General features: G+C 43.8%; 1 protein-coding gene across 3 annotated transcripts in view; it reads left to right on the top strand.

Annotated features, from left to right (window-relative positions):
• Positions 1-24,184, top strand: part of SLC38A6 (solute carrier family 38 member 6) — a 117,133-nt gene that overhangs the window by 41,853 nt on the left and 51,096 nt on the right. For all 3 annotated transcript variants that reach the window (XM_029598158.1, XM_029598157.1, XM_029598160.1), the window contains exon 6: positions 12,346-12,424. In XM_029598158.1, the coding sequence (XP_029454018.1) occupies positions 12,346-12,424 (79 nt within the window). The remainder of the gene's footprint in view (positions 1-12,345; positions 12,425-24,184) is intronic.

Raw genomic sequence — 24,184 nt, 5'->3', positions numbered from 1 at the left:
GAACAAGTTTACTAATGTATATGTGTAAATCTGTTATAAAATAGCAACTATTCAAGGAGAGTGGAGAAAAGAGCACACACATTTAGATAAACAACAGCAAAATAATGTGCGGCAGTCAATTAAACTGGACAATACCACTTTTTAATTGACTGCCGCACATTATTTTGCTGTTGTTATAAAATAGCAACTGCCATATGTAATTCTTGATCCTACCCTGGATCACCCCTTTTTTTTGCTGTAAAATGTGCACACAAAATTGAAAATGCATACATACTTTCAATGTTTGTAAAGTAGCATGTGTGCAAATACCGGCTACTTACCCGCGCGTATGTTCTTTTTATGCAAGGAATCTTTTTGAAAATGTATTCAAAATAGCATATACAGTACAACACAATAGTGCTCTAATTTATGTGTATTTGTTATGAATGCACAGAATTTGCTAGTCCTTTTTATGCAGGAATTCTAGAGAATCTGATTGGTTTGATTTTACACCAAAGCTTGGATCTAGTGTTGTCCATTTCATAACCATATACATGGAGATTTAAAGTAGGATCCTTTCCACCTCACATGTCAAGAAATGGTCATATCTATAATATGTACTTTTGTATACTCTTGGTCTCATCTAATTTTCATTTGCATATTTGATGGCTAAAGCAGAATTTCAATAGTATTACTGGCAAATAATCACAAGTGGAAATGGGCATTAATAATTTGTGGTTCAGATATCCTCCAGGATAAACAGGGCCAGGGCTACCTGTTTTGCTGCTCTGTATAAACGATTACTATGTTGCCCTTCTACTTCCCCTCCCCACCAGTCTGACATCCATACTTGTGAACTTTTCAGTTCTGCTTACCCTGAGATGAGCATAGATTAGCTGCAGATGGAGGGGGGGGGGGGGGATTGGGTAAATATGCAGAGTTTCTGTCTCTCCCCTTCAAAGCCTAACCTTACTGACTTCTTTTCCATACCCAACCCCAGCACTCGCCATATCTCCCTTCCATAGCATTCTCCCCCTCTCCCATGCCTCTCTCAATCTAAAGGATGCCCAAGATTCATCGTGGGCAATAGTCACCTCCAGTATCTTGTTCTCTCTTTTGGACTAGTGTCTGGCCCATGTATCTTCACTAAATATCTTCCCATGGTGGCGACACATTAATGCAAACTGGGAGTGCATGTTTATCCCCGTCTGTGTGATTGGCTGGTCAACAGCACATCTAAGACAGGAGCTGAGAGAATTAAATGCATATGGCCATCTGGATGTTGAAGTTGCTAGGGTTTGTGTCAACTACCCCAAATCTCATATGAGCCCATCACTTCAGTTGGATTTTATCAGAGCTCTGCTAGACATGTCTCAGGCAAAAGTCTTCCTTCCACAATAGAAGGCTGCCAACATGATGTCCTCATTGGAAGAGATACAGATGATTCAGCAGACATCAGTATTGAACATGTTGAGGCTGATGGGCCTCATGTCATCAGTGGTACATGTCACTCCCATGGAATGTCTCCACATGAGGAGAGTTCAGTGGATCTTAAGATCTCAGTGGCTGTAGGCCACTGAAGATTTATGGGACATCATCCAGGTCACTCAGCCATTCATGGACTCCCTGTCCTGGTGGTGGGACATTTCCAATCTGGTAAAATGAATCCCATTCCAAATTTCTCTGATCTAAATTGTTCTCACGATGGATGCATCCAGCCTGGGTTAGGGAGCTCATGTAGTTGGACTCTACACTCACGGCATTTGCTCTGCCCAGGAAAATTTGCATCAAATAAACTTCCTGAAGCTCCAGGAGATCAGGTACGCTGTAAAGGCTTTCAAGGATCAGTTATCCAACAACGTTATCTTTATCCAAATGGACAACCAAGTGGTGATTATTACATCAACAAGCAGGAAGGTACAGGTTCATATCTCTGTGTTGGGAGGCTGTCCAGCTGTAGGACTGGGCTATCTCATGGGATGGTGCTCAGGGCCATTAACCTGGAAGAAGTGGGGAATGTTCTCACGGGCAGACTGAGTCTGTCCTTGCAACTACATGAGTGGTCCCTCAACTAGGAAGTAGTGAATCAGATCTTCCACCATGGGGGCACATTGGTGATGGATCTGTTCCTGGCAGGGGTACACACAACAAGCTAGCTTCAGATGCCTTTGCCCTGGATTGGGGCAGGGAGCTGCTGTATGTGTATTTTCCAGTCCCTCTATAGCGAAGATTCTTTTGAAGCTCAAAGAGGACCGGGTGACCATGATTCTCATAGCTACCTTTTGTCCGAGACAGATCTGGTTCCCACTCCTACGCGAGATGTCCATCAGAAAGCTGATCAGAGTGGGGACTTCCTCAGATCTCATCACTGAAGATTAAGGCAGGTTGCGTCATCCTGACCACTTGGATGCTGAAGAGTTGACTTTGCAACCCCTTCAGTTATTTGACGATGTATCTCTAATTTTTATAGCTCCAAGAAAGAATTACAGTAGAAAATCTTATGGATTTAAGTGGAGGAGGTGTGAGTGAAAGATCCTAGATCTTTTCTTCTGCCCCACACAAAAACTGCTTGATTACCTTCTACATTTGTCTATCTCTGGTCTCAAGTCGAATTCCGTAAGAATTCATCTTAGTGCGACTGGCACCTACCATCATCATGTAAAAGGTAAACCCATCCCTGTGCAGCCTTTAGTTATCTGGTTTATGTGGAGCTTGCTTCACTTGAAGTCTCCTATCAGGCCTCCTGCTCTGTCTTGGGCCTACAGCGTTTTTAATTTTATGTATGATTTTTGTATGTCTCTTCAACCTGGGATTGTGCGGGCTAGAAATTTGTTAAATAAATAAAATAAATAAAGGTCCTTTTGAGACTTCACTCCTGTGACCTGAAGCATCTGACCTGGAAGGTGTTGTGTCCGTCGGTCTTTGACGGCTTCGCCCCACCTACCTCTCTCTACTTGCGGCTCCTCCCGCTCATCTTGGACTGATGGCAGCCGCGGCATCTGTTTGCCGACCTCTCTGGTGTCCCCAGACCGGCTTTGGTGCTGCTTCCCGCCATGCTCCTCCAAGGTACCTCTAGGGTGCGTGCGCACGCCGCCCTCTTCTTTATTTCCAGGTTGGTGCGAACCTCAGGGGCGTCCCCCTGTTCTGATGTCACAACTCCAGGATATATCTGCCTACTACATTTGCTAGCTCGTTGAGTTAGCAACCGGAATTCATAAGGATGGGATTTGCTCTCTGTTCCTAAGCTACTCTGCCACTCCAGCACTCTACTGGAACTCTTACAACCCTTCGGGGTCACTAACGAGGTACCTGCTCCTCGGGGGCCTCTCTGCTTCTTTCAGATGCTATCAGGAAACCGGTACTCGCTCCTCGAGGGCCCATGTTCCCTGTGTCGCTGCCTGCAACTTCTACCTTCTACTTGGAAGAACTAACTACAGTCATCATCTGTGAGTACAAGAAACATCTCTCTCTACAGTACCACTTCGCTGGAATCAGGTACTTGCTCCTCGAGGGCCTGCCCTCTGCTCCGGTGCCAGACCTCTCGTCTAGTGGAATCTTGGCTACTACTAGTGAGTACAACGCTACCAAGTCTTTCTGCTCTAAGGGATCAGGTACTCGCTCCTCGAGGGCCTGCTCTCCCTGTCTTGGAGCTCTGCTATTCTACTTGGGACTCTGAATGCTAATTCTATTATGTGCTCATAACTCTCAGTCTCTTTCCACTACAGCACTGCCTACAGAGGAACCGTTCCATCATTCTGTGAGAGACGCGCTCAGCCAGGCTCTCAACACTACTTACTACTGTCACCTCTGGTGGTGCCAAATATTGTTTAATAAAAGATTCAAATCTGTGTTTGTCTGTCCGGAGTTTAGCCTGACACCGTGGTTCCTCATGGGACTGCTCCCTGTGGGCATGGTCAGCTGCCACAGTGTCCAAGTATCCACCCAAACACCAATAACCATAACAGAAGGTCATAATTCTGGTGACGGTCAATGTTTCTTGTGACAGTCAGTGGGCTCCAGGCTCTAGTAACTTTATCCACCTTATAACAAATTTTATCAATACAGGGTGGTTTTACGCACCCATCCTAGGTTTCTTCCTAAGGTGGTATCAGAATCGTCCTTCCAATATTTTTTCCTATGCCATATTCTACCAAGCTGAAAAAGCATTGCACAGTCTGGACTGCAAGAGGGCCTTGGCCTTCTACCTGGAATGGACTGAAGTCCATAGAAAGTCCACCCAACCTTTTTGTTTCTTTTGACACAAACAAGTTGGAGATTGCCTTTGCCAGACTATATCTAATTGGCTAGTAGATTGCATCTTCTGTTATGCCCAGGAGGAGCTGAATCTGGTAGGCCATGTCAGAGCTTACTCTGTCTGAGCCATGGCAGCGTTGGTGGCACACTTGTGATCAGTCCCCATGGAGGAGATCTGTAGGGCTGCAATGTGGAGTTCTCTTCATACATTCACATCTCATTACTGTTTGGACAAGGATGGCCAATGCAACAGTAGATTTGGCCAATCTATCCTTAGGAATTTGTTTGAGATATAGAACCCAACTCTTTTCTCTCTTAGAGATCAGTCTTTTTATTCCAGGCTGCCCTAAGTTAAGTGTACAAAATAGAAAAACAGCTTTTGTGCACTCTAATACGTGGGTTTTGTTGTCTCCCCTTTTTCTGTTGGGAGAGCCACCTGTAGCTATGAGGTCCCAATGTGTGAGGACTGCCATCCTGCTTGTCCTCAGAGAAAGCAGAGTTGCTTACCTGTAACGGTGTTCCCTGAGGACAGTAGGATGTCAATCCTTAAAATACGCTCCCGCCTCTCCTAGGGTTTTTCCATGTATTTGCTATATCATGGACTGAGGGGTCTGCCTAGGGGGCAGGGAGGTGACTACAGCTGCACATGCTCAGTAGAGCATGCTGAAAGCTCTAGAATCTTTAAGATCAAAGTTCCATGCTGTGCTCCATCAGATGATGTCACCCTTGTGTGAGGACTGCCATCCTGCTATCCTTGGAGAATACCTATTACAGGTAGGCAACTCTGCTTTTTCAAAAACATTTATATATAATTTAATGTGAGCGATAACCAACCCTTTATTTTGTTATTTCATTTTTGTAAACAAACCACTCTTAAATTGATGCACATTTTGCTTGATAAAATATAAATATTATCCATATGCTAGCAAGCTTTTATCAACAGTTCCATATTTATTTCCAGATTTTGCTAGCTTTTCTGAATGCTGTGCTCTGGGTAACTCTGTAACTCTCTGCTGGCTCCTAACACTGAAATGTGAACAGAGCAGGGAATAGGAGAACTAAAGAAAGAAAGCCCAGGCACATGGCAGCCTAAACAATATGGACAAAGAAAAGTTGTAGTTATTTTCTAAATATTTTATTGTTATATTTAAAATAGGAAATAAAGCAATTGACCATTTATTACAAATCAAATCATAATAAAAATAATTAAATCCCGTGTTTCAACTCTAAATCCAGAGAATAAGTAACTTCCAAGTAAATATAGAGGTCTGTAAATGAAAAGGGTTTCTCCGGCTAAACTCAGGAGTTAGCTGGCAAACCCCCCCTGCTGAATGGTTTAGTTTAGCCTGGTAAGTCATTACCCTGCTAAAACGTAGCCAGATAAAAAGGGCCAGGACAAGGGGCAGTTTGGGGTGTGGTTTCAATTTACCCAGCTAGTGCTTTAGGACTTTTTTTAACCCCAGACCAAAGTTAGCTACATAACAGAAAAAAAACAGCCACAACACAAATGCTCCCCTGAAATAATGTAAATGTGGTCAGTGAGTCACCCCTTCCCTCCCCCAGCTCCTAAAAGTGCCAGTAAAAGCCAGATGGAGAAGGAGAGGTGTTTCCTTTCAGTAAATGCTGGTACGGCTGTCTGTGAGGGGACCAATCAGAGACCAGTGAAGTGAATAAATGAATATTAAATGCTGGTACGGCTGTCTGTGAGGGGACCAATCAGAGGCCAGTGAAGTGAATAAATGAATATTAAATGCTGGTGTGGCTGTCTGTGAGGGGACCAATCAGAGGCCAGTGAAGTGAATAAATGAATATTAAATGCTGGTGTGGCTGTCTGTGAGGGGACCAATCAGAGGCCAGTGAAGTGAATAAATGAATATTAAATGCTTGTGTGACTGTCTGTGAGGGGACCAATCAGAGGCCATTGAAGTGAATAAATGAATATTAAATGCAGGCACAGCTGTCACTTGTACTAGCATTTATTATTCAAGCCAGAGGAAGAAGAAGAAAAAAACATCCATCTCCTGTTGGCTTATACTGGCACTTTTGGGGGTTGGAGAGTGGAGATGAGTGAGGATTTTGGGGGAGAGAAGGGGGGCTCATTGGCCACAACATTTTGACTATATCTGGGGTGGGGAAGGCTCTCTGCCACTCTATATTTTACTTCTGGGGCTTGGGGGAAGGGGAACGTGCTCCCTGCTAATGGTTACTTTTGTAAAAAAGCCAGTATTCAGTAAGCTGCCTGGGTAACCTCAGCAAAGTATATTCAGCGGGAGATTTGTCCCGGTGAATCTTTGACTAAAGTTATCCAGTTAACTTTACCCGGATAACTTTGCTGCCAGCCAGCTTACTGAATATCGACCTGACAGTCATTCCCTAAGTTCAGAAGTTGGAAGGAACATAAATAAAAGTTAGAAGTTCATATATAAAGCTGCAACAATAATGACTATCAGCGTCTAATGCCAATTTCACATATCAAATGGAAAAGAAAAGCGCAGAGGTACAGGGCATAAATTAAACCTTCAGTAATCGAGAAAACCAGAGACACATGTCAGACCGTGCCTTGGAGGCGTTCAAAACAGTGATGAACTGATCTGGATTATAAAATGAATGGTTTTGAAAACTGTTACCCACATCTCCGAAGCGGATGCAATGATCCAAGAGCAACAGGGGTTGATGTGTGTTGCGTAGGCTGAAAGGCTGCTTATACCTGAAGTCACATCGGCGTCTGGCACCCAAGGAACTGCTCTGCCTAAGACTGCTGACGATGGTCTGCCTTACGTATTGCAGAACTGGTTATCTTACTGTTTAAAAATGATTTCCCTTCATTTTCTTGATAACTCTTTTCAGTAAAAAGTTATTTATTTATTTAGAACTTTTTTATACCGACATTCATAGACATATCACATCGGTTTACAGATCAACGGGGATAAACCAAAAAAAGATGAGATATTGATTTATAAAGTTACAATTAACAAGGGGGTCAAACGAACAAGTGGTGAGTATTAGAGGGTCGAGCGGACCTAGGTGATGAGAGTAGCAGATAGAATAACCGATAGATAGATGTAGATCGTTTAACATAACTAGATAGTTTAGCCATAATTAGATAATTTAACTAATAAATAGAAGTGGGCTTGACGAGGGTAGGGGAGAGGTAGCTCTTGAAGGAATGAGCCGGGGAGGGGAAGGGGGAGGGAACTTTAGACAGAGGGATGGAGGTTGAAGTTAGTTATAGGCCCATTTAAACAGCCAAGTTTTTAGTTTTTTTTTTAACGTTTTGATGCATTGTTCTTGGTGTAGATCGGGCGGCATTGAATTCCAGATCTTTGGGCCTGCTATGGAGGGAGCGCGATCTTTGGTGGAGATAAGCTGAGTCAGTTTATGCGAGGGAATAGACAAGGAGCCTTTGTAGGCAGATCTAGTAGGTCTATTGGAGGAATGATATTGTAAGGAGCCGTTAAGCCAGTGAGAGTTTTGATTGTGAAGGGATTTGTGGATAATTGTGAGGGCTTTGTGGAGTATTCTAGAGGGGATGGGGAGCCAATGTAGGTCTCTAAGGATTGGAGTGATGTGGTCTATTTTGCGAGAATTGGTGAGGATTCTAGCTGCTGCGTTTTGCAGCATTTGGAGCGGTTTGATGGAAACAGCAGGGAGGCCTAGGAGGAGAGTATTGCAGTAGTCAATCTTCGAGAATAGAATCGCTTGGAGGACAGTCCTGAAATCATTGTAGTGGAGGAGTAGTCTTAGTTTCTTAAGGATGTGCAGTTTGTAGAAGCAGTCTTTGGTGGTATTATTGATACATTTTTTTAAGTTCAGATGGCTGTCAAGCGTGACTCCTAAATCTCTTACTTGTTGAGAGAAGGACACAGTCTGAAGGGAGGGGAGAGGGTTGTGGTTACCAGGGGAGATGAGTAGGAGCTCTGTTTTTGTAGAGTTTAAGGCAAGGTTAAGGTTAGTTAGCAGGCAGTTAATAGAAGAGAGGCAGTTTTCCCAGGTCTTTAGGGCTTTGGGTATGGACTCTGTGATGGGGATGAGAATTTGAACATCATCCGCGTAGATATGAGTGATACCCAAATCAGCTAGGAGTTTGCATATTGGCAGGAGATAGATATTGAAGAGAGTCGGGGATAGGAAGGAGCCTTGGGGATTCGTGGGCACCAATTTTGACCTTGTAGTATCTGTTATTGAGGAAGGCTTCAAACCAGCTCAGGGCAATTCCAAAAATACCTATTTCAGAAAGGCATTTAATCATGAGGTTATGGTTGACCGTGTCGAAGGCTGAAGAAATGTCAAGCATGGCTAGAATGTATGACTTACCCTTATCAAGTCCTTTAAGTAGGGTATCTGTAAAGGATATTAAGAGAGTTTCAGTATTGAAGAATTTACGGAATCTGAATTGTGAGGGAAATAAGTTGTGAGCTGACCACTCTTTCTGTAAATTTGGATAGGAAAGGGAGGTTAGATATTGGCCGGAAATTAGCGTAGTCAGAAGGGTCAAGGTTAGATTTTTTTAAGATGGGTTTGAGGATGGCTTGTTTCCAAGCTGGGGGGACTTGCCCAAGGGAAAGGGAGAGGTTAATTATTTCCAATAGTGGTTTGGCGATGATGTCTGGGATAGAGAGAAGTGATTTAGTGGGAATGGAGTCCTCAGGATGTGAGGAGGGTTTGATCTTTTTTAAAATTGTTGTTATCTCCAAGGAGGAGGTGGGTTCAAAGGAGTCAAGTGTAGAGTTCTGGTTAGTTGTCATGGGGGGGGAGGGGAGGTGGAGAGGGGGGAATTGTGCAATTAGCTTGTCTATTTTGTCGTGGAAGAAAGTTGCTAATTCGTTACATTTATTTTTGGCTTCGTTATCTGCTATGGGTGGAGGGGCTGTTTTTGTGAGGTGTGAGACGTAATTGAACAGGGCCTTGGCGTTATTGTGGTAGTTATGGATTTTTAGAGCGTAATAGTCTTTTTTGGTTTTGAGGATGGAATCCCTGTAGTGGTGGAGGGTGTGCTTGTATGATGCTAGGAGGGAGGGGGAGGGGTCCTTGCACCATTTCTTTTCTTTGGTTCTTAATTCTCGTTTGAGTGACTTTAGTTCGGCAGTGTACCATGATTTTTTAGGGTTTGATGGGTTTAGTTCTTTGGAGATGAGTGGGCAGATTTTGTCGGCTATGTCCTTGGTAATCTTGTTCCATGAGCTATGGGCAGAGTCCATGTTGGAAATGTCTATGTAGACCAGGTCATCAGCTAGGGCGAGGCTAAGCTCTTCCTTGGAGCAGGGTTTTCTATACTGTGTAGTGTTATTTAGATTCTGTTTGGGAGTGTGGGATTTTTTGATTGTGAGATTGGATTTTATAACAGAATGGTCTGACCAGGGGACTGGGGTGCAGGATGGTATGTCTGAAAGAAGATGGGAGTTTGTGAAGATCAAATCGAGGTTATGGCCCGCTTTGTGGGTAGGGCTAGTTACGATTTGCTTAAGGCCGAGGGCAGATATGGCAGATAGGAAGGTTTCGCAGGGGGGAGAGAGTGGTTTAATGTCAACGTGGAGATTGAAGTCCCCAAGGATAATGGCTGGGGTGTCCATGTCTATGCTTTCGGCAATAAATTCTATGAGAGGGGAGGGGTTGAGGTCAAGGAAGCCTGGGGGAGTATAAACTAGGCATATTTGCAATTGTAGGGATTTGAAAAAAACAATTTCAAATTTGGGGGCGGTGTTTACAGTCTGTGAGACTGGCTTGAGGTCTTTCTTGGCAGCCAGTAAGAGTCCTCCTCCTCTTTTCTTGGGTCTGGGAAGGGAAAACATATCATAAAGATGGATTGGGAGTTGATTTAAGAGTACTGAATCCGTTGGTTTAAGCCATGTTTCCGTGATAGAACAGATATCTGGCTGGCTGTCTAACAAGAGGTCATAGAGAATAGGCGTTTTCTTGGATAGCGACTGGGCGTTAAAGAGCACGAGTGATAGCGTTGAGAGGCAGAGAAATTGTGTAAGGTGGGAGATCATGATTGGTACCAAGGATCTGAGGTTGTGTTGAGGGGGAAAGAGTTTTTTGTGTAGGGGAAGGTGGTGTATAAGTGAGGGGATGGGGTAGGTAAGCATTGCTAGGAGGCAGGTTGAAGTTTTGTGTGTGAGAGCAGAAGGTGGAGGTGGAGGAGAGGGTTAAGCTTATTGAAGGGGGGTGGCCAAGGGGGAGTTGGTGAGGGAGTGGGGCTTGAGGAGCTAGTGAGCCTGTTGCGGGGGGGGAGGGGGAAAGGAGGATATTCGGCGAGACCCGAGGATTGGCCCAATGGTTAAGGAAGGGAGAAAGGGAGGAGGGCTTCCGGAGGTATTGAGCTAGAGGGGAGGGGGGGGAAGAGGGGGGAAGGGTGGGTGGATTCGAGGTGGTCCGTGAGAATGGACTGTGGAGTGTGAGTAAGTTGGCGGCACGAAGGGGCGCACAAAGGTTGTCTTTAAAGCTGGCAACAGAAAGCAAAAAGTTACCAGTGTTAGATTCAGTTTGCGGAAGTGTTTTGTTTAGTCGGTGTCCGCTTACAAAAATTCAGTGTCTAATTCATAGAATATACAGAATTGAAACAGTGGATGCAAGAACAAAGTATTGGTGGTAGAAGCCCAACCAGATTGCAATGGAAGTAATGAATTTTGGCATGAAATGTTCCCTTTCTATTTGTTTTTCCAATGCTTACTGTTTTTACTGGCTAATTTTAAAACAAGCGCGCCTGTGCCCATAGATGTGCATATTGACACGCGAGTGGAGATATGCTTGAATTTTAAATCATGCACGCACTAGCGCGCCATGATTTAAAATATGCCTACCGTGCAGGAGCATGCTCCTAATTTTAAGAGGTTACTCGTGCAAACCTACGTCGCATATCCTTCCATAGGACTTTTTCCGGCTTTAACTCACGTACGTAAGAGGATTTTTAAACATGCTCACATGAGGGACATTCTCAGTTTTACCAATTAGTTTGCCCAGTCAGCCTTGAGGTCATCCAGACCCCTCCGGTTTTTCATCCTGCATGCCCCCCTTTTGACCCACACCCCTCACCCTGTCATGTAAGCCATAAAACGTGAGATCTGCAGACTTGCTCATCAGGAGCAGCAGTAAAGTTACGTGGATACCAAGCCGCTGCGCGCGTTGGCTGCCGGTTTTAAAATACGGTTTTATGTGTGTAACTGTTGGCCCCGCCCTGGAATGCCATACTGCACCCCGCCCCTTTTTTGCCACCCTATGTTTTGTTCGCGCACACGCATGTATGCACATAAACCACTGCTTTTAAAATCTGTGTTGCTTGCACGCATATGTTCAAGCAACACTTTTAAAATCGACCTCTTATTGAATAAAGTAGTTTGGCTGCCATGTTAGTCCACTTAAATGCACAGAAATAAAGGTTAACAAATAAAAACAAAAATATATATACGTAATATAAGGTGATATCTTTTTATCCATTAATGCATTTCTTGACAGGTTTTCAAGAACTAATACTCTCTTCATCTTTTGCTCATTTCAATTCTGATCTGAAGAAGCGCATATTAGCTCTTGAAAGCCGGTCAAGAAATGCATTGTTAGCCAAATACAAGACATCTCCTGATACGTATACACATATATTTGTTTTGATTTCATTGATGCTGAGTTTTTGTAGATGGATGAGATTCTGAAGAAAACCAGATAGTTTGCGGGTTGCGATACCTTTTTTTTTTTTTTCCCCGTTTTTGGACCAACTTAAGCCTTGTTCCAGGCTGAGAGAGAGCATCTCTGGAGTCAGAAACTCCAGCACACCCTCTTCTTGAGACAGTTGTTCTGTCGTTTGTGACATAGGTTGTGAAACGATATCACACCCTATGAGGAATGCAATAATTTGAAATTCTTATCCTACGTAAATCCACCTTTGTAGTCCTTGTTTTTCGCATTTTCTCTTTCACTGTGGTGTTTGCACGTAGAAGCAGTTTGGTACCATTGCAGCTAGTCCCATCCGGCACACTTCCTGCAGGAAGTGCTTTATTTTTCATTTTGTGTGTAGCCTTTTCAGAACTGAACGCATCATGGGAGACCCGCATTCTTAGGCAATGAAAACAAACTTTCGGTTATTTTATTCCACTACTAAGTGTGTTCCGTTTCTCTTTCCAGCAATGTCATCTTATCTGTTCATCATCAAATCCGAGCTGCCTGCTGCCATTGCAGAGTTCCTAACTGGTGCCCACAGCGGGTAAGGCAGTGAAGCTTTTAAACAGATCCGGATGGCAGACGAATGCCTCTCATATAAGGATTGTTTCATGTCTTCTGTTGGTTGGAATCATCATTTTCCATTTCTTGTCCAGAGATTGGCTCAGCTTTTGCTTAAGTTACAGAAAGAAAAGAATAGCTGAAGGGACAGGCCCTATAGCACAAACCTTTCGCCTTCATGTTTTCTGTGTACTGCAGGGGGATCCTCACTATAGGTTGCTGAGACAAGATCTGGGCCTGGGATGAGCAGGGCATATGTGGAAAAATTGTAATGTTGTAAAAAAAAGTCTTATTATTATAATCATCATTATTTGTATAGCACTTACTAGATGTATGCCGCATGGTACAGAAACACAGAATAGACAGTCCCTACTCCTTGGAGCTTACAGGCTAGTCAGACAAGGCGCACAAGAGGCTTTGAGCTAAGGCAGCAAAGCCATGCCTGAGAAGGATTAAAGTGGGTAAAATTGAGGCCATTAATTGTCATTGAATTATAATCAGATGGGTCATAGGTTCCTTTGCGGATCGCTTCACACGTTTCTAAGCCATGAAACAAACACCAGTGCAAGCCTTACCAAAAAACGATCATCATCTTGCTACAGAAACTGAACTTGTTAGCCTTGTTTAAAAGTTTGTCTTGCAGAATATAGTTGCCGTTACTTAACTGGATCTACAGGAGGGCAGTTCAGTTACATTTTTGTATGCCTCTTAAAGGTTTGATTCCAAAGTCAGATAGCCTGTGGTGGACTTAAAACCAGCTTTGGCATCTAATTAATTACTCACTTCTGCTACCCATTTTCAGATCCACCCAATAACAAACCACAAGTCGGGGCTCCAGAAAGTGCATTTGATTTTATGCATGAAAATTACTTTTCATAGGGCTTTTATTCAGCAGAAGCTTTCTCCTGAGGTATGCCTGTGGTAAAAGTATTTGGAGTCTGATCAAGATCTTCTGAGCAAGGACTTTGTGTGCTGGCCAGTTCAGGGTGTTCCAACATATAAAGCCATTCGAGATCACAAATAAAGTTTTGCATGAATAATTTTGCCATAAGGGAGGGGTAATTTTCAAAGCCGTTTCCGGGGGGGGAGGGGGGTGTAAAATAGTGCTTTATCTGTGGAAATGGCCTTTTGCAAAGCTGCCCGCCTGATACCCGGGGAAACTTTTACGTGCAAAGGCGCTCCCCGGGGCGGGGGCGGGGAAGGTTGGGCCTTTACTTGCATACTTCTGCATTTTCAGAAGCTTGCGTGCATTTTTCCTGAAATGAAAAAATTATGTGCGCACACCAGCAGGCGTAAATATGTGCGGGGAGTTTTGGTGAGATCATTTTCACACGGAGAGGGCGCGCGTACTTTCCTTTTGCAAAGTGATGGAAAGACTGCAGGTAAAAAGCAAACGCAGATTTTGCACCAGTGCGGGTGGTTACAAAGTCCCGTCCCCCCCCCCCCTCCGCAAAAGGGGCAAGTTTCATTCATTTGTGTTGTGCTGTAAGTCCACAGGGCTGTTGTAGCTCACGTACCTTGCATCCGTTGTCAAAGGGAAGGAGCCCTGAGCATGTGCAAAGTGTGCCCGCACCAAAAGCATCCGCGTGCACTGCAGATGATGTTTTGTGCGGGTGGCCGAGCGGAAGCAAAACAGCGCACGTATGTTTGGAAATCTCATCTACATGCGCCTGACCGCACAGGAATGACTTTGTTTAATGTGGCTGAAAGTCCACGCGCTACGGAAGCCACGCGTCCTTTTCGCCGTATTTGAGGATGGCAGTTTTCACTCAGGCCATTTCACCCGAGTAAATGTCTTTCAAAAATTGCCCTCTTGCGGATCAATTTTCAAAAACTGTTCGACAGCTAACATAGGTCCCTACATTTAGATCGATTTTTGCCACACTTTTGGCTGCAGAGTCAACCAAATGTTATGCACCTAAAATGTAATCTCCTCAATTTAGCCCTAGAATTCATTTCCCTAGATTTAGGGAGCAGAGTTAGATGGCCTAGAAACCAGCATTCAAAAACGGGGGAAAAAGGAAACTTAGCTAGGTATCTAGTGGGATAAATGTCCCACTGAATAGCCACAATTAAAGTTATCCAGCTAGCTGTAGCCAGATAACGTTAAACATAACCAGATATTCTTTTGAATATCGCCAGTTATGTATAAAGTTATCCAGCTTTAGCTAGCTGGATAACTTTAGGCTTAACCAGCTATGTTCAAAAGAATATAGCCAGTTAAGTGCTGAGCTGCAGGGTTTTTAAAATACCAGGATTGTGGGCCTAGTGTCCTACTAGAGGCCTCCTTGCCTCTCTCCCCTCACTCCAAGTGACTGGCTCTGCAGTGTCGAGCCTGAAGCCTCCCCCTCACCACCAAACCCTCTCCGTCTCTGGAAACTTAAAAAAAGATACCAGTCTCCCGTGCCTCCAGTCCCCCCACCCCTGCCCGCCTGCTCCCAAGTCAAGCAATTTCTGTCAAAAAAGTTGCTTCTGGGGCCCCCTTCCACCTTTCACCCCAATCCTTATTCCCCCCTCCCCCCTCCCCAGTACCTTCTAGCCAAAAGTTCTTGAGCCTGTATCACAGTAACAGCGTAATTCAACCTGGGATCGACACTTCTGTAGTTGCTACGGGAAATACGCTGGCTCTCAGCATGGCTCCTAGCAACACTAGAGCGATGTTCTGGGTTCAAAACCATACACTTTGGCATTTTGCCAGGGGCTAATCTACACTGGCAGTTACCTGTGAGGGGCTCATCACCTGCATGCACACAGGAACATCTCAGGGCCTTACCCAATGAAAACACTTACACACACAATTCCTGGGATTATACTCGGAAGTTTGAACCAAGGAGCTTATTCCCCTCACAAATCCTCCTACACACACTCTGACTCAGTACATCATGACTCCAGATCTTTCTGATAGGTTTATTTAAACGATAAGAGGATAGAACAGAGAATAAGTAAAATCAGATAATACTAAAGAAGATACCTTCATATTTTTATACAATATATACAGCAAAGCTTACATTTCCAAAGGATCAGTCTGCTTTATCACGACCAGGACGCGATCTCTCCTCTCCTCTGGCTATTCTCACTCTTCAGTTCAGTACTCACCGCCTGTCCTATACCCTTTCCAGTTGTATATCCGAAACTGTGTTGTGAGAAATCCATGCAGCGTCCCAAAACATGGTCTAGGCTGTCTCTTGTAATTCTGTCCCCTCGCGTCAGATTCTGCGCACCTGGTGTTTGCCATTTATCCTCCCAGTAGTTACAATCATGTGATAGGTGCCTGCATGAGAACTCTGAGTTCACTAACTTCTAAATACATCCTCAGCTAGAGTAGTCAGAAGCAATTCCATTACAAGAGATATGCTAGAAGCTTGCACTTCCAGCGTGTTTCCTGTGGCAACTGCAGAAGCATCGGGCCCAGATTTCTTTACGCTGCCCCTACGATCCAGGCTGAAGATTTTTCAGCCAGAAGGTACTGGGAAGGTGGGCGCGGGTGGAAAGGGGGTCTTTGAATCAACTTTTTTGAAATAAATTGCTTGACCTGAAAGCAGGCAGGCGGGGGTAAGGGGGCCTAAGCCATGAGAGACCGGCACCTTATTTTTATAAGTTCCTGGAGATGGAGGGGTTGTTGCGGGGAGGCTGCACATCATTTGGAGTGAGGGGGAAGGGGCGAGGAAGCCTCTATTAGGGCATTAGGCTTGCAATCTTTGGGTTTTTTTAAAAGCCCTACAGCTGTATTCTTTTGAATACAGTCGTTAAATCTAAAGTCAGCCAGGAACGCTTTCCCAGGTAACTTAGACCTCCTGTCAGGTAGGTCTAGAGTTAACTGAATAACTTATCCTGCTAATTCCAAATATCAAAGTTAGCTGGATAAGTTATTCAGCTAACTCAACCCTACCCCGGAATGCTTCCAACATGCCCCTTATTCGGCTAAATCTTAGTCAGGTGAAGACTTAGCCGACTAACTTTTAGCTGGAGAAACAAGGAAAATATAAAAAATGTGCCATTTAGACAGATAACTTATGAGTTATCCATGTAAATGACTTTGAATATTGACCTGCTAATGCTGAAATCAGTTTTTAAGTTCCTAACTTTTTTCCTTGACCACCCCCATAACCGCTCACATTTTAGTCCCCTAAATTTAAGTGCCTAATAAAATTAGGATTCTATATTTGGGTGCTCAACCTAAATCAGTTTTCAAAGGACCTAAGTTAGGTGCCTAACCCCCTAGGTTAGGAAGCAAAACCCTTTGAAAATTGACGATATTAGTTTAACGTTTTGTACAGTTTGAGGTAGATATTCAAAAGATAGCCGGCTGAACGAGTTAGCCAGATAAACATATCCAGCTAATTTGTCTGGGATATTCACTGGCATTTCTGCACCACTGAACATACTCAGATAACTCTGAGTTACCAGATAAGTTTATCTGACTAACTTAGCCAGATAAGTGTGAATATCTCCATTTATCTGGATAAATAGCTCCTTCCTGCCCCTGTCCTGCCCACTACTTAGCCGGATAGCTATTTAGCCAAAGAAATAGTTATCCAGTTAAGTAGTAGCTGCTAAATGTGGCAGAATATTAAAATGCCACCACATAGCCGGATAAGTCTGAACTTATCTGGCTAAAAGTGGCACTGAATATCGGGCCTTTTGTTTGTAGATGTGAGAACACATGCATTCTGTGCTCTAGCCACTAGGGATTCTTGGTTTTTATCCCATTCCTTTTTTAATTCCATCACCGTTCTTGTCTTCACCACCTCTTCTTCTACCATTTACATAAAGAAAAACTTCCTGACGTTAACCCTTGGAGGTGGTAGATGCATGGCATGCCTTCTTGGAAGAGGTGATGAAAAAACGTACGGTAATTATATTCCAAAGGGCCTGGTGTCAATATAGAGAAGACCCCTAGTGGCTGGAGGATGGAAATGAAGACACAGGGTAAACTCTGGTAATCTTAGGTGTAACATTTCTGCCTGGGGTAACTTGCATGGCGCAGCAGTCACAACCCTAAACATTTTAACGGGCAGACTGATTGAAGTATTCGCGTCTTTATCTGCCGTCGTTTAAGAAGTTACTAGTTTTCCAGTCATATCTGTTATTCTTTAATCATAGTGCATAGGTTAACCCTTTTCTGTCTGTAGCACTTTGCATCCATTTGGAGGAAATAATGCATTAAATTGAAATGTTCCTCTCTTTTTCTTTATTAAAATAAAATGGTTTTCCTTCAGGTTCCAGTTATTGCAGCCAGTCTGTGCACCCCTTCAAGGCAGCATTTCTTGCTGCAAGTCTTTAGAGGTTACGTGACAGCCATGGTTTGCAGACTTTCCTAGCACTTAATGATGCCGTCCAGAGACTGATTGACGCGATTAAGTTCCTTTGCTTAAGAGTTGCACAATACGAGCAGTGACTACATCCTAATCTGGAACATATGGTGTTCTTGTCCCATTCCATTTGGAAATAAAATTACAGCAATTTATAAAGAAAACCTGCTTTCAGTTAAAATGAAGAAAAAGCACATTTGCATGCCAAAATAGTTCCATTAAAGCTAACGCCTTTCACTCTGTCTCTTCATACCTGTGGGATTCTCATCTTTTGGGACTAAAATTACATATTCGGCCGGATGGGGAGGCCATTCCATTTTTAATGTGCTTTTACAGACAGTTGCATTTATCAGAAGATTTGTTTGGGGGGTTGAGAATTTGGATTGGTAAGCTTTCCATACACCGCTTCTTGGCAAACACGGGTTTAGGGAAGGAATAAAACTGCTTAAGATTTGCACTACAATGTCTAGGCTTCCCAGTGTGCTATCCCTTTTCCTTTCTTTGATATCTTCCACATACATGCACACATGTCCTCCAAAGGCGATAGTGGGGTCAGAAGAGCTCCCTTTGAGTTCAGGGCACCAACAGCTGTCCAAGTCATTTAGTAGTGAGGTTATCACGTGTCCTCCCAGCATGGGTTTGGACACCTCACTCCTCATGATTGGTGAATAAAAAGCCTTTTGTCTCATTGGAAATCATTATGTCCTAGTTATCTATCTTTCAGTCATGGGATGTAGGGAATAAGAGGGAAATAAGTTAATTGGGTTATATGCATTGTGCCAACAAATCCTACTCAAAATTGTCTCTAATTAGATTTGGTTTTGGGTTTTGCCACCTATTCTTTTTAATGATTCATGATTTTTCCCCATTTCCCCTCCTCTGCCTATTTCTTGCCACTCTGCAGGTTACTCTCCTCCTCCTCCCTGGCTTACTCTCCCCCCTTTTTTTTTTATTTCCACTCCAGCCCAGCAGGGAGAGCTAGAGGGAGAGAAATGTTAGTAGAATTTCAAAACAAACAAACAAACAAAAAAAAAACCCAGTGGTGGTCAACTGAGCAGGAAACAACTGGCAGGTTTTCTCTTTTGTGCTGCAGACAGTTTTCACCCTACTAGCTGCAAAGTCCTTGAGCACCTTTGGCCTGCGGACATTGCACTGATTCTTCAAAGTGAAAACCTGCAGGCCCTTTCACTTTGAAAATTGCTGAAGAAAAAAAGTCCCTGCAGACATTTTGCATCTGCTTTTTCCCATCTACAACAATGCACCTATGGGTTGCTTCACTCCCTGCCCTGCCCGGAGAGCCCTGCACCAAACACAGGTAACTGCAAGCTCCCAGTGGAACCGTGCTCACGCTTTTAGCCGCCCCCCGGGAGGGCAGTATTTACGTAGCTCATTTCCACGGGTTCACATGCGGAGATGGCTTTCGAAAACTGCCCTCCCCGTGCATACGGTTCTAGGAAGAATGCAAAAATTTTGTTTCGCAACGTTTTTTTGCAAATGTTCCACAGAATTTGCATCTTCATAACAATAACCAGGAAAATTTTCCTTAAAAAAAAAAGATGCAAAATTGCAAATTCCCAATGTCTGCAGCTGAGAATGATAAATTTCGTTCATGCAGGCATGCGATTGTGAAAAGCCTCCCAATTGTTCCCAGTGTACATGGGCGCTTGCAGCCAGTTTTCACCGGGAAACCACTGGCATTGTTGTCCTTTGAAACATTAGCAGCTGCAAAGTTCGTGTGCAAAAGCATCCATATGCTTTGCACCTGCCAGGCAAGGGCAACATGGCGGGCGTCCTGCCACCTCCTCCGCACTCCCACGGAAATGTTTCTTTTTAACCTGGCGTAAAGGTACACATGCTACAGAAACCTATGTGCACTTGTAGCCAGGCCGAGGAATGCAATTTCCAGAAAGGTCAGTTTTCTCTAGAATTTACTGCCCGGGATGGATGAATGGTTTTAAGTGGGGGGAGGGAAAGCTTTCAGTGCAGGTGCAACAACATTCCCCACGGTCAGAGAGGCTACGGGAAAAACCACCTGATGGCCGTATTTTGTAGCTCATGGTAGGGGCACTGGAAATAAACTAATGAAAGTGGCCTTATAAAATGCCCACCAGTTGACTTGGCTGATTGGTCATCCGGTCATGTTGAATGGAAGGATAATAGTTGCAGGTGATGAGATATTGTGACCTACCTGATTTGCTTACCTACGGTAAGCATAATTCAGTTTTTTTGCACATGTGCATAGCCCTCGATGACTGTATGTTTCCCTGTCCCCACTAGTTACATAGTAGCATATTGATTTATATGATTTATATTCCACTTTTCCACACATCAGAGCGGATTACTTTCAGGTACTCTAGGTATTGTCCTATCCCCAGAGGGTTTACAATCGTGTGGGTAACTTTCAAAATTGTTTATGCTCTTAAAAGTGGGTTTTACCCGCGTAAATGGGCTTTTGAAAATTGCTGTGCTAAATGCTATTGAATTGTCAATAGGTTTTATGCGTTTAAGTGCACTTTAAGATGGTAACTTTAAAACGAGCGCACACTCATCCCCTAACATGTGAGCTCTCATGCGGTGGAATTTTAAATCATGCGCTTGCAGAGTGTATATGTGTGCTCCTAATTTTAAGTGGCTACGCGAGGAAATGTTATTCACGTATCTTTCCTTAGGATTTGTCGGCTTTTACGCACACAAGTTGTGAGCATTTTAAACAGCGTGCGTGAAGGAAATAACCAGTTTGACCACTTAGTCCACCAGTTTCCCAGTCTATCTCTAGGTCCTCAAGACTCCTCTGGTTCTTCAGCCTGCACTCCCCCCAGTTTACCCAGATCTCTCACCCAGGCAGTTTTTGGCTATAGTAAGTTTTATTCTGGCTTACACCTGAAAAAGAGCAGATGTAAATATGTGCAGGTAAGAGCCTAACGTGTGCTGCATTCGCTGGTTTTAAAATCAGGATTTACATGTGTAAATGTTGGCCCTGCCCCAGAACGCCTCTGACCCGCCCCAGATCTACTCTTTCCCGCACTCTGTAGCTCACACAGTCGCAGATGCATGTGTATATGGGCCTTTTATCGCAAGCAACTCTTTTAAAATTCACCCCTAGGCATATAAATGGGCTTTTGAAAATTGCTATGATACTTTTAGGCACATAAAACATTTTGAAAATTACCCCTAAATTTCTAAATTTGTATTTGAGGCAGTAGATGTAACCTTGGGCAACACACTTTAATAAGGAGTGGATTTGAGCCTCGCCTTCCCTGGTTCATAGCCCACTGCTCTAACCACTAGGCTACTCCTACACTCTAGAGTAGATGATAGCCAAAAAGTCTGTCTGGTCCACATTGCTAAGGATATCTATAGCTCAGTTGCCACTTGCTCTTTATCCAGATTAGTTTTTCTTGTTTTCCTCTTTGATTCTCCAGGATTCCTTGCAGTTGAGTATACAAATTTCTACACCCATTCCATCACCCATTTGTCCCCCTCCCCTCTTCACTCTCCCAAGGTCTGCAATAATCCAAATAGCCACCAATTCCTACAGCCACTACCCAACATCTAGCTACCTGGTTTAATGTGGTCTTGTTGGATGGTACTTGGTCACCTCTAACCTGTTGGCATTGAACCAATTGGTTTCTTAGTAATTATAGCACAGTCCTCGCTACTGGAATTCTCTTTCCGAGCAGCTTCGTTTATTAACTTGCACCAGTCCGTTCAAAAAACATCTGAAAGCTTTCTTATTTAAGCAAGCTTTTGAACTTAAGAATGAATGTATTTGCCAGGTGAAGCCTGCGTAGTGATCCCTGTGTATCCCCCGCAGTCTTTAGTTTGGCGGTGTTTGTGACTGTTAATTTGAGGACTGGGTTACTGGTCTTGGAAGTGCTTTTTGGGCTTTTTTTCTGATTTTCCAGTGTTTGATAGACCTTTTCTTTTTATTTATGCCTGTGATTTGGCCTGGTGAGTCTTGTCCGTTTTTTAAATTTTGTTCCCTGCTGCGAATAAAGGATCCGAGCAGGATATGCAGTTTATTAAATCAATAAATAATTCTTCATCTGCCACCCTCCCCTCCTCCCTCTCACTCCAGTACTACCTGTTACAGCTGTGCTCTGGGGCTGTCCCAGACATGTTTAAATTGTGTCATGGTTTTGATTTTCACTGCTTCTGCCAGTAGACTATTTCAGGCATCCATCACCCTCTCAGCAAAGCAATATTCTCTTCTGTTTGTTTTGTACCTTCCTCCGTACGTCTTCTTGTCATGAACTCTTATCCCTGCATTGCTTTTCCCCTGGCAGATTTCATGTGGCATACGTTTATTAAAGCGTGTGAAACATTTGAAAGTTTCTATCGTTTGCCCTCACCTCCAGTCCTTCTTTCCTTCTCCTTGTAGGGTTTGTGTTGCAGGCCTCGCTGATCTTCTCTGAGCCTTCTCCATTTTCTCGGTGTCCTTAAAAAGTACTCAAGGTTGGGCATCTGGCTTGAGCTTTACGGAGACAATATCCGCCTCTTTCTCGCTCATAATACTGCTTCATATGTGTGTGTGAGCAAACTCTTTCACTGGCTACCTTGAAGTCATCCTAGATAATTATTCCCAGATCTTTTTATTATGATTGTTATTATTAATCTGTATAGCGCTTGCTAGACCTGTTCAGCACTGAACAGAGATACATTAGGCTGATAGAATAAAGTGCACTAGGCTTAGGGCATTGATTTAGATCAGGTTTAGCACAAATGTTTTGTGGGCCGGAGGGGAACAAAGTAGGGGGATGAGTAGCTGGATGAAAAGATCTGGGAATAATTATCCTCCACCAGGAAGGTGGAGGATCTTCATCGCATGACGTACGAGGAGAGATTGAAGAATCTAAATATGTACACCCTGGAGGAAAGGAGGAGCAGAGGTGATATGATACAGACTTTCAGATACTTGAAAGGTTTTAATGATCCAAAGGCAACAACAAACCTTTACCATAAGAAAAAAATCAGCAGAACCAGGGGTCACGATTTGAAGCTCCAGGGAGGAAGATTCAGAACCAATGTCAGGAAGTATTTCTTCACGGAGAGGGTGGTGGATGCCTGGAATGCCCTTCCGGAGGAAGTGGTGAAGACCAGAACTGTGAAGGACTTCAAAGGGGCGTGGGATAAACACTGTGGATCCATAAAGTCAAGAGGCCGCCAATGAAGAGTAGGTGACTCGCCACAATGATGGCTACTGCCTGGAGACAATACCCTTATTCAATAAACATACACATGGTTACTGTGACTCCAACATCACTCTAAGCTTCAACAGCAAGAGGAAATGTGGAAAAAAGGATTTGCACTCACAAAGACGGGAGTAGCTGGCTTGTTACGGCGGTTACCACCCCAAACCAAATATCCAAATTACTACCTCCACCTTCCTCCATTCCTGATGCCTTTCAACTAGCTTGATCACTCCATTCTTATACTTCACTTTCAATGCATATCCAGCATAGTTCTCTGCTTCAACAGCAGGGGAAAAGAAAAACTGTTACTTCACACATCCAGCAGAGCTCTCTGCTTAAACAGCAGGGGAGAAGAAAAAAGGGTTCGCACTCACAAAGAGAGGAGTAGCTGGCTTGTTATGGCGGTTACTACCCCAAACCAAATGTACCTGATACTTCACTCTCGACGCATATCCAGCATGGCTCTCTGCTTCAACGGCAGGGGAAAAGAAAAACTGATACTTCACGCATATCCAGCATAACTTCAACGGCAGGGGAGAAGAAAAAAGGATTCACACTCACAAAGCGGGGAGTAGCTGGCTTGTTACGGCGGTTACTACCCCAAACCAAATGTGCCTGATACTTCACTTTCGATGCATATCCAGCATAGCTCTCTGCTTCAACGGCAGGGGAGAAGAAAAAAACTGATACCTCACGCATATCCAGCATAGCTCCCTGCTTCAACGGCAGGGGAGAAGATAAACAACCAATAAGGGCTGTATAACATAATCTGGGTAAAAACAAATGGGCATGGGTGTAGCTTGCTTATTGCGGCGGTTACTACCCCTACTACCTCTAACTAATCAAGCTAGATGTTTCACTTGGATGCAGCTCCATCACCACTCTCTACATTAATGGCGGGGGTGGAAGGGAATTAGAACCAAGAGCTAAGAGAAACAGATAAGTATGAGAGAAAAAATGAGGGAAGCTTGCTGGGCAGACTGGATGGGCCATTTGGTCTTCTTCTGCCGTCATTTCTATGTTTCTATGTTTCTATAAAACACCAAAGTATATGTATCAACTCTGTTCCCCTACCCCAACTCCACCTTCTGGAACACCCACTCCCTGGGCACGTACGTTTTATGGTGTAAGTCGCTTTGGAAATCAAGCCCATAAGGGACTGCTTTGAAGCTCACAATCAAGGCGAGACATACAGACAAAACACACAACAAAACTAATAAAGGGGCTTTGACTTAAAAC

The sequence above is a fragment of the Rhinatrema bivittatum genome, chromosome 4, assembly GCF_901001135.1.
Source record: "Rhinatrema bivittatum chromosome 4, aRhiBiv1.1, whole genome shotgun sequence".
In the NCBI taxonomy this organism is placed as follows: Eukaryota; Metazoa; Chordata; class Amphibia; order Gymnophiona; family Rhinatrematidae; genus Rhinatrema; species Rhinatrema bivittatum.
The sequence above is the reverse complement of the archived record's forward strand: the minus strand, read 5'-3'. Positions and strand labels throughout refer to the sequence as shown.